The following is a 15,797-nucleotide window of genomic DNA, read 5'->3' on the forward strand; positions in this document are numbered from 1 at the left end:
CATTGGTCAGCAACAAGACATTTCGCTGAAGGACGGAGCCGTTACTTTTCCCGCATTCCAGCGACTGAAAGTTAGGCCCCGAACCAACATTCTGCCTCTCCCATATTGTGTCTCTGTCGGGGCAGTGATAATAGCAACACAAAGTGTGCTGTGGCGATATGTGATGATGTCATTGTTATGTGAATACTGAGCAGACCATGTGGTGTGCCAGTTGGCCTGCTGAGGAGAGGAGAGAGCCCGGGTACACTGACTGGCACTGCCCAGTAAACACCCCCTTTCAGCGAGCAGGGAAAGCCAAGCGAGCACCTGGTCCTCCTAGGGCATATGGAAGGCCACAAGGGCCAACGCTCTTTGATTTATAGCCATATTTATGAGGCTACTTTACATGAGAACAAATCAACATTGAAATTTTTGTAACTTGATTTATAGAGACTTGCGAAATAGAACAAACAGTACAGTTTCATTATAGACGACTAGTTCCCATCAATCAATCTTAAGTCATAAGACTTGAAAAATGGCAAGCTTCAATTGTGAAATGTTGATAATAATTAGGTGGGTGCTTGAATTTGTTATATTTCAATACACATGTGTGTTTTGCATATCCCAACTCTCCCTGAGACACCCTCGGGAAAGTGGGGTCACGGCCAGGGTCTGCCATCTACGGCGACCCTGGAGAAATTTGGGTTAAGTGCCTTGCTCAAGGGCACATCGGCAGATTTTTCACTTTGTCAGCTCGGGAGTATGTCCTAGCGACCTTTCGGGTACTAGTCCAATGCTCTAACCGCTAGGCTACCTTCCGCCCCCAAATGTTGCATTATTAGCTTATTCACCATATGATACTATCAATGCAAAATGACACTATCCAAGAGTCAATAAGCTAACCTAATATTACCTAACGTTTCACAATAGAGTGTGACATTTTGAAGTCAGTATGACCTAAAACTAAACTAGGCTTACATATGTTGGGTGACTGACATCACGTACACATGATGATATCGCCCTAGATAGACACTTGGCCTAGACTTCTATCCATCGACCTCTTTAACCTTTGTCCGTATCTCCCCCCGCATTACCCACAATCATCTGCTACTTTACTTCACCTATCTATCTTATCTGGTGACCTCTGACATGGAGGTCCACATAGAGGCTTGGGAAATAAAAGGAAAAACACTACAGCTGTGTTACAAGGGGTTGGGTTGGAGAAACATGACTTAAAATAACATGTATGGTGTTACTTCGTATCAGGTTCTTGTTATTTGAAACAATATTGATTCTCAGCCAGTGGGGTGAAAAGGTGCTGTGTCAGTAGTTGAGAGAAAATAGGCCAGTGTTTCCGCTGCAGTCGTTTTGCTATGGCGCTGCTCCACAGCAAAATCATTGCCGCCACGTCAAAAAAAATATGGAATGGGGGGAAGAAAATAAAATCTGCCGAGGCGCACTTTGAAGATGCTAGAACAGTCCACATTTACTTTTCCTCTGCAAATAAAACGAGCAATGAATAGAAAAATCTGATAACCCCATAGTAGAATAGTTTAACTATTATAGTCGGCTTCTTCTTGTGTGTTCTATGCGAGATAAATATTGTTCTCGTGGCACATTCAAGTTACAAGTGCCATAAGAAGGGAAAAATGCATTCTGACAAGCAGTCAATGAACAACAATTCTTGCAAAACAGCAGTTTTAATGGCCTTTGTTAAAAAGGATAAAATAGTATACTAACTAGTTAAAAGAACTGGCTAATGATTAGCCCAGTAGGGTAAATGCAGACGGGCAGCCTCATGCTTCAGCCTATTTATTTTCTGCATCAGTTGGGCTACAGGTGATAGTGTTTATTGCTAATAGCATACCTGATAATATGGACCATGCATAGACTATATGCATTGTCCGATATGTTAAAATATTTTTTACAAAATAATTTTACAAATGTGTTATTGGCCTCATTTCTGGAGGTGGAAATTATCTTTTCGATGGTGTCAGCATAATTGTATTTTCATTCATTTTGGAGTAGAAAGTCCTTTAAAAAAATTCACCACAACTGAGCGTCTCAGTCCTTCTACATAAAAATGATCTGGGATGGACAAGGGGGGTTGGGAGGGACCCTCCCTTCAATTCCCCTCTGAACTTTCCTCCCACTGCTACACATTTTTCCAAATGAAACACTGAAATAGACCCTACAGTTTCCAACAGAAAGCAGGTTGGAGACCGATGAAAAGGAGAGGAGAAAATGATTGCTTTTTGCACTAAACTGTGTTTTATTTTCCAATCTTGAATGGAAAGAAGGAACTAGCCGTCTCGACTGAACAGAGAATGGAGCTTTGCTGAGTAACAAAAGGCGGCCCAGCTGCTGACCTTGTTTCCTGGCTTCTCCAATCTCTAAAAGTACAAAACATCACATGATGCTGATCTGTGTTCCACTGTACTGTATGTAGACTCAGGCTCGTTTCTTTCCATCCTCCCACAACAAAGGAAGCATTTCTCATCGTTGGAGATTAGTTTCTGTACGTCTTGTTTTTCTTTGGTTGTGTGTGTGTTACATGCAGGGAGGGGGAGAGGGAGGGGGGGGGTCAAAGTAAATAAAATGTATAGGAACATATAGTCACATGGACAATGGTGTGGTTTTCCAGAATTCATGTTATGGATTAAAGGGTCAACACTAGGTCTGGGGTCTGCCCTCTCCTCACCAAATACAAAACATACACCACAGTACCTCATGTTAACTCTTGTTGTTATGTCATGGTGTAGGATCATGTGTTCTTAGGGGGACAGAGGGGAAAGTAGCCCTCTGATCAAAACAAAGAACATTAGTGATGTTGTAGGGTGCATTAATTCATTCGTCATAAAATGCCATGCATACTAGTCCTCTCCATTGTGGTTGATATCTAACTGTATAGATTCATTGGAGTGAGCGGTTTGATGAGCTGTAAGTTGCATGCAGTCAAAGAAGTCACAGGAGGTTGTGGGTGTCGTCCTTCCGTAAGTCTCACTTTTCAGTGTTCTCCTTTGTTGTGCTTGACACCTGCGCTTCCTGTGCTAACCTCTAACACGCATCCCCTCAACACAGCTAGCTTCAGGTCATGCCCTGTCTATCCATCAGAGATGGTTCACAGGTATTTGTTCAGTGTTCTGCAACTCCAGTCCTGAGGTAACCCCCATGGTTGCACATTTTCGTTCCTGCCCAGCACTACCACACTCAATTCAACTACTCAACTCATTGCTCTTGATTAGTTGAATGTGGTGTTAATGCTGGGCTAGACCAAAAATGTGCAACCCTGGGGGTGCAGAACTGGAGTTAACGCTGTTCAACAGGAACAACAGGTTGAACCTTGTGACAGGGTTTGAAACTGGACAAAGTCATTTTATGCCCACAACATGTTTGTCAGAAAGGCCCAGATCGTGTATCCTTGCATTAGCCAGCCCCAAGTAACAACAACAGCTTCGGGGTCTATGCTAACCCTTTGAAATGGAAATGGAGGCTTACACACATCCTTTTGCATATCGGCCAAGCTGTTCTGTTCTCTCCAATCTAGTTTTGAGCCTTTTCTCTTTCCCTGTGATTTCTTACTGTAGCTCTGTTTTTGTTCTGCTTTGTCATAGCAGTTATCGCTTGAAACAAATGCCACCCTCCCCCTTGGCATTAAGTATTGTAACTGTACAGTAACCTTATCAATGATAAAGGCTACATTTCACGCGTGACTAATGTAAAGATACAGTTGAAAGTTTGTCGGTTGGATTTTGTTCACGGAGAGAGTAACTACATGTATAGGCCTAGTTCAGATGGGAAATCTCAACCCCTTACACCTGTCAGAACCGACGGCCATATTGTTTACGTCCATCCAGTGTGAAACTGCCTAAATTGCCGTTACTGCCTCTGAAAGGCCCACTCTGATATTTACAGCCATTGTTGATCATATTAAATTAATGATATATGAATTATATATTTGCCTTTAATAATTATTTAAGTGCTTCTTATTGAATTAATCCTGACCTTTTATTGCGCCCTGCATAGGATTAAAAGAGAGAACAGGAGAGAGAATAATAGTGAGAGAGAGAAAGCGGGAAAGAGAAAGAGAAATAGAGCCCCAGAGATGTAATTGTATTCAGATGTCTTCATTAGGGCAGCTAGTGGAGATGAGTGGCGTCCCAGAAGTACTCCAGCAGACATTCTGTATGGAGGGAAGAATATCATCCAGACTGACTGTTTTCAGTTTCTCTCTCCCCATATGTCTTTTCATCTCTCTCGGTCTGTGTGACTCATAGAAGTGTATGCTTCTGACGCGCCACCTTCAAAAAACTGCCGTGGCAATGGTAATATTCCCAACCGGGAAGAAAGTTTGGGAGCAACTTTGGAATATGGCTGTCAAAAAGCTTATTTTTATCACAAGGTTTGAGTCTGTTGGAAAAGGAGTGTCATCATTTCCACTCAAACTTTGATGAAAACATGTCAGTGTAGACCACCAAGGCATAAAAAACTAGACTTATCACTATTCACAACAAAAGCCTTTCAGCAAGACTAGCGTATTTATCACTTCAGACGTCTTTCCTTCACTCTTTTAGGAATTTTGGTACCAGTTACTTCTGATGTATGATCTTGTGGTTTACAATACACAGTAGCTAGACACTAGAGTCATGTATTATTACTGTACTGCATCAGAGATAATAGGTATTAGAGAGCGTAATAAAACAACTCTTTAGTGTTGTGTAGGCTAAAGAGACAGGAGTTATTGGCATCTTTCAGCTGTCTTGAGTCCATTATCTGTCCATCTATCTCTCCACTTCCCTTGTTCACTAGATTATAGGGGATTCATCCCTCGTTCATTAGATTAGAGGATTCATCCTTTTATTCTAGGTGACTTTACTCTCACCTTCTATCTGCATCGATCTGTCACACGGGAAATCTGAGCTCTATGCCATCTGCCCGGTCCACCCTACTTCCCCATACAACAACATTGATACCAGATTCACACAATAGTGCCAATCTGAACCGTACTGTACTGGCTGGGATATTGTTTTTAAACGTTGTCTTTTCCAGCAAAGTTCCAGCATCTATGGTGGATGTGTAACCAGGCCAGCCCAGACCCCATCCACTAAATGTCTTAGAGTAGGAGTGCTGATCTAGGATCAGGTCCCCCACCTGTCCTATATAAACTTATTTAATTACGATCCTAGGTCAGCACTCCTACTCCGAGATGCACAGCCCAGGTTTGCTTGGCTCAGTTTGGTCCTATAATATAAATTGGGCATGAAGGAGTCAGGACAGGAAAGCCACAGCTACCCATCAGACCTAAATACACCATCACTCCCTCCACCCCTCCCCCTCATCTCAGTGAAGGACTGCCTCCTCCCTCTATTTCATACGTGGTGATCTCATAGCCGGCGGGCTCAATCAAGGGCCTTTCGAGGAGAGCATAAGTGGTCTAACAAGGGTTAATGTACCCTAACAAGGGGATTCCGAGTGGCGCAGCGGTCTAAGGCATCTCAGTGCTTGAGGCGTCACTACAGACCCCCTGGTTTGATTCCAGGCTGTATCACAACCGGCCGTGTTTGGGAGTCCCATAGGGCGGCGCACAATTGGCCCAGCGTCTTCCGGGTTTGGCCGGTGTAGGCCGTCATTGTTAATAAGAATTTGTTCTTAACTGACTTGCCTAGTTAAATAAAGGTAAAATAAATGTACCCTAACAAGGGTTAATGTACCAGAACGGTCTGCTGTCTCACATGGTGTAGGGGGGGCTTTGTTACATGTCCGAAACGGGCTAAAACAGAAACTACAGTGAGGGAAAAAAGTATTTGATCCCCTGCTGATTTTGTACGTTTGCCCACTGACAAAGAAAAGATCAGTCTATAATTTTAATGGTAGGTTTATTTGAACAGTGAGAGACAGAATAACAACAACAAAAATCCAGAAAAACGCATGTCAAAAATGTTATAAATTGAGTTGCATTTTAATGAGGGAAATAAGTATTTGACCCCCTCTCAATCAGAAAGATTTCTGGCTCCCAGGTGTCTTTTATACAGGTAACGAGCTGAGATTAGGAGAACACTCTTAAAGGGAGTGCTCCTAATCTCAGCTTGTTACCTGTATAAAAGACACCTGTCCACAGAAGCAATCAATCAATCAGATTCCAAACTCTCCACCATGGCCAAGACCAAAGAGCTCTCCAAGGATGTCAGGGACAAGATTGTAGACCTACACAAGGCTGGAATGGGATACAAGACCATCGCCAAGCAGCTTGGTGAGAAGGTGACAACAGTTGGTGCGATTATTCGCAAATGGAAGACACACAAAATAACTGTCAATCTCCCTCGGCCTGGGGCTCCATGCAAGATCTCACCTCGTAGAGTTGCAATGATCATGAGAACGGTGAGGAATCAGCCCAGAACTACACGGGAGGATCTTGTCAATGATCTCAAGGCAGCTGGGACCATAGTCACCAAGAAAACAATTGGTAACACACTACGCCGTGAAGGACTGAAATCCTGCAGCGCCCGCAAGGTACCCCTGCTCAAGAAAGCACATATACAGGGCCGTCTGAAGTTTGCCAATGAACATCTGAATGATTGAGAGGAGAACTGGGTGAAAGTGTTGTGGTCAGATGAGACCAAAATCGAGCTCTTTGGCATCAACTCAACTCGCCGTGTTTGGAGGAGGAGGAATGCTGCCTATGACCCCAAGAACACCATCCCCACCGTCAAACATGGAGGTGGAAACATTATGCTTTGGGGGTGTTTTTCTGCTAAAAGGACAGGACAACTTCACCGCATCAAAGGGACGATGGACGGGGCCATGTACCGTCAAATCTTGGGTGAGAACCTCCTTCCCTCAGCCAGGGCATTGAAAATGGGTCGTGGATGGGTATTCCAGCATGACAATGACCCAAAACACACGGCCAAGGCAACAAAGGAGTGGCTCAAGAAGAAGCACATTAAGGTCCTGGAGTGGCCTAGCCAGTCTCCAGACCTTAATCCCATAGAAAATCTGTGGAGGGAGCTGAAGGTTCGAGTTGCCAAACGTCAGCCTCGAAACCTTAATGACTTGAAGAAGATCTGCAAAGAGGAGTGGGACAAAATCCCTCCTGAGATGTGTGCAAACCTGGTGGCCTACTACAAGAAACGTCTGACCTCTGTGATTGCCAACAAAGGTTTTGCCACCAAGTACTAAGTCATGTTTTGCAGAGGGGTCAAATACTTATTTCCCTCATTAAAATGCAAATAAATGTATAACATTTTTGACATGGGTTTTTCTGGATTTTTTTTTTGTTATTCTGTCTCTCACTGTTCAAATAAACCTACCATTAAAATTATAGACTGATCATGTCTTTGTCAGTGGGCAAACGTACAGAATCAGCAGGGGATCAAATACTTTTTTCCCTCACTGTATTTTGTTGGGTTTTGTTTTGAAGTCGTTATTTAGGGGGAGGATTCATGACTTGTTTGTATTGCTTTTAAGTTCTTGGATCACTTAGTGTTTTTTCCCCCCCCATCCTCAAGACAATTAATGCATTATCCATTCAATGTCCTAAAAATGTGTTCCCAAAGCTTTTGTATACACGATCAGCATATTCCCACAGTGTCTACCTCCCTAACCCACATTATTCCCTGCTCTTCCCACCGCAGGTCTGTTGGTGGGAACCCTAGACGTGGTGCTGGACTCCAGTGCTCGAGTGGCCCCTTACAGAATCCTTTACCAGACACCCGACTCCCTAATCTACTGGATCATTGCACATGGTGTGTACTGTGTGTGTTTGTCTACAGTTCTGTCGGTCTGGTCTGTCTGTCTTTCTTTACCATGTTCTCACTTCCTGCTTATCCCCTGTCGACCTCCAAATGCCAAGCATCACGTCATGGCCCACTGCTCTTAAAGGGCTAGACTGTTGGGAATCAATGGTGATTCGATCTAAATATGAGGGGCTGTCATGTGTTTTAGTTCATTAGCTAACATGGTAAATCTTACGTTACATCCGCTGACTTCATTCGTTGACACTCTCTCTTTACATGTTAAAGGGTTAATTATATACCACCCTAATGTCCTATATGGAAAAGCTAAAAGCTTAACCCAGGGCTGTAAATGTAAGATACTGAATACCAACACAATCGCATCAGTGGTCTCTTTTGGCTAATTACACTGGTTTGTGACATCACAGAAACCCCAATCTTAGCTGAGGCTTAATATAAACACACTTTACCTGCCTCTTTCCTCGAGCAGTTATGTTAAACAAATCATTTATTACGCTAGAGGAGCCGTAATGCAATCACACGGACCCAACATGACAAGCGGATGGGAAAGGAAGGATGTATTTTTAAAGAGGGATCGTTGTGTAAGTAAGGAGAGGCTGCAGTAATGTAATGGGAGAAATGTCCCAGCATCAGAGAACTCTACTCCCCAGATGTAATGAACAATGGCTCTGTTTTTAAATGAACTGAGAGACCGGAGAGACGCACACTGCAACGGTTTTGACTATGACTCTTGAGTTTAGTTTTAATTAGGGGATCACGGGTGCCAGGTAAGTCATGCCTACCAGAAATATTTTTGATTTCTCCTTTTTGTTTGTGAGTCGGTCTCATCTGTCAGACATATAGTCTAGACCAATACAAAGAACTGATGGCAAAGTCGGTATTAGAATGTAAACTTTTCATAAGTCCTTATAACATTGATAGAAATAACTTAGTTATTTTGCGTTGTAATACCCAATATTAAATGATCATGGAAATAATAGGATTAAAACACAAATTGCATCACAACAATTTTAGACTTTTCTGGTCCTCTGTAGCTCAATTGGTAGAGCATGGTTCTTGTAACGCCAGGGTAGTGGGTTCGATCCCCGGGACCACCCATACGTAAAGATGTATGCACACATGACTGTAAGTCGCTTTGGATAAAAGCGTCTGCTAAATGGCTTATTATTATTATTATTATTATTATTCTCATGCCAAAATAATATAAGTTAACTTAGGAAAGTCCTGCACACACAGGATCCATGCTCACTAAAGCATGATACAATAGAACGGTCTGAAGCTTAATCTGGCTTTATGGGGGGAAGAGGGAGATGGTGGATAGGAAGGTGTGTGTGTTGTTGGAGGACTTCAAATGTCATCTTGGGACATGCTACTGCTTTGAATCGTGTGTATTGCCTTAGTGAGTGCTCCCATATGGAAAAAGGAGTAAAGGAAAGAAACAGGAGAGGAGTTGAGAAGACCCTCTCTGAAATGGAAGCCCAGAGAAGAAGACTCCTGAGGGCTGGCCTTGAAATGGCAACCGCTCCTCCCCTCCCCTCTCCTCCCATCCTCCAGCCCAGAGGGAGAGTGGAGCAGTCTGTCTGCCAGACGTCATCACTAATGTAGTTAAGAGATGAGCAGCTACTTACTGGGGAGCTGGATGAAGGATGAGGCCTCTAACCATAATGGACACTGCACTGAGGTTTCTGTGCTAGCAGGCTCTGCCTTGACTGGCTCTCAGATTTCACTAGCGCTAAGTAGCCGCTAACAAGTAGCCACAGTAGCGCTAATAGGGAATTGGCTGCCAATATTGTTTAAATTTCTCCCAGAATTTAAGGTGTGCTGTATTGCAGGGCATTATTATTTCCAGTTTTTAAGTAGGACAGTAACATATCTGAAGCTAATTAGCCATGAGCTCTCTAGCCATGAGCTCATCGCCATATGTGTGGTAGTAAATCTAGGCAGAGCAGAGGGGACGGCAGAGTAATGTCAGTGGATGGGCTGTCTAGATTTAATCAAACTTTATGTATGTAGCACATTTCTTACAGCAGATGCACTTAGATGTGCTTAGCAAATCAAATATAAGGTGAGAAAAATAACTAAGACAATAAATAAGAGACAAATTAAAATAGTAAAATAAAAGTGCACATGCGACTAATGCATTAAAAAATATAAATACTGTATATGGGAAAAAATACTCCTGAGGGGCGCAGTGGTCTAAGGCACTGCATCGCAGTGCTAGCTGTGCCACTAGAGATCCTGGTTCGAGTCCAGGCTCTGTCACAGCCGGCCGCGACCGGGAGACCCATGGGCGGCGCACAATTGGTCCAGCGTTGTCCAAGGTAGGGGAGGGTTTGGCCGGCAGGGATGTGGGTTCGTTTCCCACGGGGGCCAGTATGAATTTTTCTATATATATATATATATATATTATACTGCTCAAAAAAATTAAGGGAACACTTAAACAACACATCCTAGATCTGAATGAATGAAATAATCTTATTAAATACTTTTTTCTTTACGTAGTTGAATGTGCTGACAACAAAATCAAACAAATTATCAATGGAAATCAAATTTATCAACCCATGGAGGTCTGGATTTGGAGTCACACTCAAAATTAAAGTGGAAAACCACACTACAGGCTGATCCAACTTTGATGTAATGTCCTTAAAACAAGTCAAAATGAGGATCAGTAGTGTGTGTGGCCTCCACGTGCCTGAATGACCTCCCTACAATGCCTGGGCATGCTCCTGATGAGGTGGCGGATGGTCTCCTGAGGGATCTCCTCCCAGACCTGGACTAAAGCATCCGCCAACTCCTGGACAGTCTGTGGCATTGGTGGATGGAGCGAGACATGATGTCCCAGATGTGCTCAATTGGATTCAGGTCTGGGGAACGGGCGGTCCATAGCATCAATGCCTTCCTCTTGCAGGAACTGCTGACACACTCCAGCCACATGAGGTCTTGCATTAGGAGGAACCCAGGGCCAACCGCACCAGCATATGGTCTCACAAGGGGTCTGAGGATCTCATCTCGGTACCTAATGGCAGTCAGGCTACCTCTGGCGAGCACATGGAGGGCTGTGCGGCCCCCCAAAGAAATGCCACCCCACACCATGACTGACCCACCGCCAAACCGGTCATGCTGGAGGATGTTGCAGGCAGCAGAACGTTCTCCACGGCGTCTCCAGACTCTGTCACATGTGCTCAGTGTGAACCTGCTTTCATCTGTGAAGAGCACAGGGCGCCAGTGGCGAATTTGCCAATCTTGGTGTTCTCTGGCAAATGCCAAACGTCCTGCACGGTGTTGGGCTGTAAGCACAACCCCCACCTGTGGACGTCGGGCCCTCATACCACCCTCATGGAGTCTGTTTCTGACCGTTTGAGCAGACACATGCACATTTGTGGCCTGCTGGAGGTCATTTTGAAGGACTCTGGCAGTGCTCCTCCTGCTCCTCCTTGCACAAAGGCGGAGGTAGCGGTCCTGCTGCTGGGTTGTTGCCCTCCTACGTCCTCCTCCACGTCTCCTGATGTACTGGCCTGTCTCCTGGTAGCACCTCCATGCTCTGGACACTACGCTGACAGACACAGCAAACCTTCTTGCCACAGCTCGCATTGATGTGCCATCCTGGATGAGCTGCACTACCTGAGCCACTTGTGTGGGTTGTAGACTCCGTCTCATGCTACCACTAGAGTGAAAGCACCGCCAGCATTCAAAAGTGACCAAAACATCAGCCAGGAAGCATAGGAACTGAGAAGTGGTCTGGGGTCACCACCTGCAGAACCACTTCTTTATTGGGGGTGTCTTGCTAATTGCCTATAATTTCCACCTGTTGTCTTATCCATTTGCACAACAGCATGTGAAATTTATTGTCAATCAGTGTTGCTTCCTAAGTGGACAGTTTGATTTCACAGAAGTGTGATTGACTTGGAGTTACATTGTGTTGTTTAAGTGTTCCCTTTATTTTTTTGAGCTGTGTGTGTGTGGTATGTATGCATGTATGTGTGTGTGTGTGTGTGTGTGTGTATGTATGTATGTATGTATGTATGTATGTATGTATGTGTATGTGTGTATATATATATATATCACACACACACACACACACACACACACACACACACACACACACACACACACACACACACAGTGGGGAGAACAAGTATTTGATACACTGCCGATTTTGCAGGTTTTCTTACTTACAAAGCATGTAGAGGTCTGTAATTTTTATCATAGGTACACTTCAACTGTGAGAGACAGAATCTAAAACAAAAATCCAGAAAATCACATTATGGTTTTTAAGTAATTAATTTGCATTTTATTGCATGACATAAGTATTTGATCACCTACCAACCAGTAAGAATTCCGGCTCTCACAGACCTGTTAGTTTTTCTTTAAGAAGCCCTCCTGTTCTCCACTCATTACCTGTATTAACTGCACCTGTTTGAACTTGTTACCTGTATAAAAGACACCTGTCCACACACTCAATTAAACAGACTCCAACCTCTCCACAATGGCCAAGACCAGAGAGCTGTGTAAGGACATCAGGGATACAATTGTAGACCTGCACAAGGCTGGGATGGGCTACAGGACAATAGGCAAGCAGCTTGGTGAGAAGGCAACAACTGTTGGTGCAATTATTAGGAAATGGAAGAAGTTCAAGATGACTGTCAATCACCCTCGGTCTGGGGCTCCATGCAAGATCTCACCTCGTGGGGCATCAATGATCATGAGGAAGGTGAGGGATCAGCCCAGAACTACACGGCAGGACCTGGTCAATGACCTGAAGAGAGCTGGGACCACAGTCTCAAAGAAAACCATTAGTAACACACTACGCCGTCATGGATTAAAATCCTGCAGCGCACGCAAGGTCCCCCTGCTCAAGCCAGCGCATATCCAGGCCCGTCTGAAGTTTGCCAATGACCATCTGGATGATCCAGAGGAGGAATGGGAGAAGGTCATGTGGTCTGATGAGACAAAAATATAGCTTTTTGGTCTAAACTCAACTCGCCGTGTTTGGAGGAAGAAGAAGGATGAGTACAACCCCAAGAACACCATCCCAACCGTGAAGCATGGAGGTGGAAACATCATTCTTTGGGGATGCTTTTCTGCAAAGGTGACAGGACGACTGCACCGTATTGAGGGGAGGATGGATGGGGCCATGTATCGCGAGATCTTGGCCAACAACTTCCTTCTCTCAGTAAGAGCATTGAAGATGGGTCGTGGCTGGGTCTTCCAGCATGACAACGACCCGAAACACACAGCCAGGGCAACTAAGGAGTGGCTCCGTAAGAAGCATCTCAAGGTCATGGAGTGGCCTAGCCAGTCTCCAGACCTGAACCCAATAGAAAATCTTTGGAGGGAGCTGAAAGTCCGTATTGCCCAGCGACAGCCCCGAAACCTGAAGGATCTGGAGAAGGTCTGTATGGAGGAGTGGGCCAAAATCCCTGCTGCAGTGTGTGCAAACCTGGTCAAGACCTACAGGAAACGTATGGTCTCTGTAATTGCAAACAAAGGTTTCTGTACCAAATATTAAGTTCTGCTTTTCTGATGTATCAAATACTTATGTCATGCAATAAAATGCAAATTAATTACTTAAAAATCATACAATGTGATTTTCTGGATTTTTGTTTTAGATTCCGTCTCTCACAGTTGAAGTGTACCTATGATAAAAATTACAGACCTCTACATGCTTTGTAAGTAGGAAAACCTGCTAAATCGGCAGTGTATCAAATACTTGTTCTCCCCACTGTATATACCATGTGTGTATATATATATATATATATATATATATATATACCATGTATGCATTCACTAACTGTAAGTCGCTCTGGATAAGAGCGTCTGCTAAATGACTAAAATGTAAATATATAAAATGACTAAAAATAACCTTAAGTAAAAGCACGGCAAAAAAAGGTATGTCATAAGGTCTTTCTTAAAAATGTCTACAGTTTGAGGCCCTCAGATTCTCTGGCAGGCTGTTCTAAACACCATAGTGGCTGAAAGCAGCCTGACCAAACGTTATGGTTCGGAGTCTGACCTTTGGAACAACTAAAAGGCCAGTGCCAGAGGATCTGAGGGACCGACCGGGCACATATCTTAAAAGCATATCAGACGTATTCAGGTGCAAGACCACGTAGTGCTTTCAAAATCAATAAAACAATTTCTAAATCCACTCTAAAACTAACAGGCAACCAATGCAGTGACTTTAAAATATGTGTTGTGTGTGTGTGCTCTCCTTCTGGTCTTTGTAAGCACACGTGCTGCTGCATTCTGAATTCATTAAAGCTGGCCAATGTATTTTGTTTGGGGGTGTGGGGGGGAGACCAGACAGGAGAGCATTGCATTAATCAAGCGTGGTAGTAATAAAAGCATGTATTAGTCTCAGTGTGGGCAGAGGAACGGACACACTTTGGCAATATTTCTAATGTGATTAAAAGCTGATTTGGTCACATTTCCGATGTGGGACTCAATTTAGGTCAGAGTCTAAACTCACACCTAGGTTTTTAACCTGGTGGGTTGTATCTAGTAGTCTTACTTAGCCATCTGAAGAGCTTGTTACTGCTGTCTGTACTGTCCTTCCTCTCGTCTGTCTGTCACTGACCGGGTCCTGAATCATGTACTTCCATACTACTTAGTATGCCAGAAGAGTAGGTTAGAGTCCAAGTATGCTAAATATGTTCATTATGCATATAATTGTAAGAATGATGAACAACGTCTCAGACAACATGCTGTAATGTCTCAAAGAAAATGAGGTATGGGTGAAACTCCATGCCTCCACATTCTCCTGGGAGCCTCTTGTAATCGACTTCCCTGACGCACCCCTGTCTCCCCCTCCCCGTCTCCCTGCTCCCCTCCCTCCTTCCATAGGGTGCTCCCGTAAGGAGATCACAGAGCACTGGGAGTGGCTGGAGCAGAACCTCCTGCAGACGCTGTCCATCTTCGAGAACGAGAGTGACATCACTACCTTTGTCAAGGGCAAAGTTCAGGTACTGTTTAGTGTATATATGAGCCACTTAGCAGCCACTTTTATCTAAAGAGACAGTATGGACTTCTCTGGGATTTGGAAGGTTGGTTATGTTTTGTGTTTAGATGGTGGGGTTTGGGGAATTTCACACATTTTTGTAATAGTGTTTGTGACAATAGTAATGGTAGTTGTCAGCAATTCATTTTGACAGTTTGGACATTGAAACGTATGACATTTGCCTGTGAAATGATGTTGTTGATCATGCCAGGTGTAATATTAGCCTAGCATGTAGTCAAATTAGTTTAGTAAAAATAGCTCCTGCCAGAGGCAAAATAAGGAAGCCCTGCTGTATTTACTAATGTAGCCTGAAAACAGGTCCAGCTACTGACAAAGCCTCTAAATCAGGTTCTGTATTCATCTGTTTGGAGATAAAGAAGTTCTTACACAATGAATAGATTATGAGAACTAGCCAGATAAGATTTATTTTAGGCCGTTTGTGGGGGGGGGAAGGATTACCTCAATGCTTTCTATCGAACACTCTTTCTCTCTCTTTCACTCTCTTTCTCTCTTTTTCGTTCTCACTTTGTCTGCCAGTCACTCTATCTATCTCTATTTTTTTTAAATGAATATTTGAATTTTATTGATTATCTCTCTCTCCCTCTCTCGCAAACTCCTTCACTCCCTCTTTCTCTCTTGCCTCAGGGTATTATAGCAGAGTACAACAAGAACCAGGACGTGAAGGAGGACGACGACACTGACAAGTTCAAGGAGGCCATCTGTAAGTTTCGTAAGCTGTTTGGCATGCCTGAAGAGGAGAAGCTGGTCAACTACTACTCCTGTAGCTACTGGAAGGGCAAGGTGCCCCGGCAGGGCTGGCTCTACCTCAGCATCAACCACATCTGCTTCTACTCTTACCTGCTGGGGAAAGAAGGTAGGGACCACTGGCATGCTGGCACAGGTACAGACACCACTACACAACTGTTTTTATACTACATACCGATTAAGCATTGCTTTTGAAGACCCTTCAGAAGCCGCAAAAGTAGGACATTTACATTTTAGTCATTTAGCAGACGCTCTTATCCAGAGCGACTTACAGTTAGTGAGTGCATGAATTTTTTATTTATTTT

At 43.8% G+C, this 15,797-nt stretch overlaps 2 protein-coding genes across 2 annotated transcripts in view; both read left to right on the top strand.

The window, feature by feature from the left end:
- gprin3b (GPRIN family member 3b) overlaps nt 1-15,797 on the top strand; it is a 263,036-nt gene that overhangs the window by 195,993 nt on the left and 51,246 nt on the right. The gene's annotated exons all lie outside the window — the stretch shown is intronic.
- The window catches only part of LOC311110042 (TBC1 domain family member 9-like), a 37,185-nt gene that overhangs the window by 2,181 nt on the left and 19,207 nt on the right, over nt 1-15,797 (top strand). The window contains exons 2-4 of the mRNA XM_084188581.1: nt 7,611-7,721; nt 14,574-14,692; nt 15,373-15,601. Coding sequence (XP_084044707.1) covers nt 7,611-7,721; nt 14,574-14,692; nt 15,373-15,601 — 459 coding nt within the window. The remainder of the gene's footprint in view (nt 1-7,610; nt 7,722-14,573; nt 14,693-15,372; nt 15,602-15,797) is intronic.

The sequence above is a fragment of the Coregonus lavaretus genome (genome assembly GCF_964263955.1).
Source record: "Coregonus lavaretus genome assembly, contig: SUPER_35_unloc_1, whole genome shotgun sequence".
Taxonomy (NCBI): Eukaryota; Metazoa; Chordata; class Actinopteri; order Salmoniformes; family Salmonidae; genus Coregonus; species Coregonus lavaretus.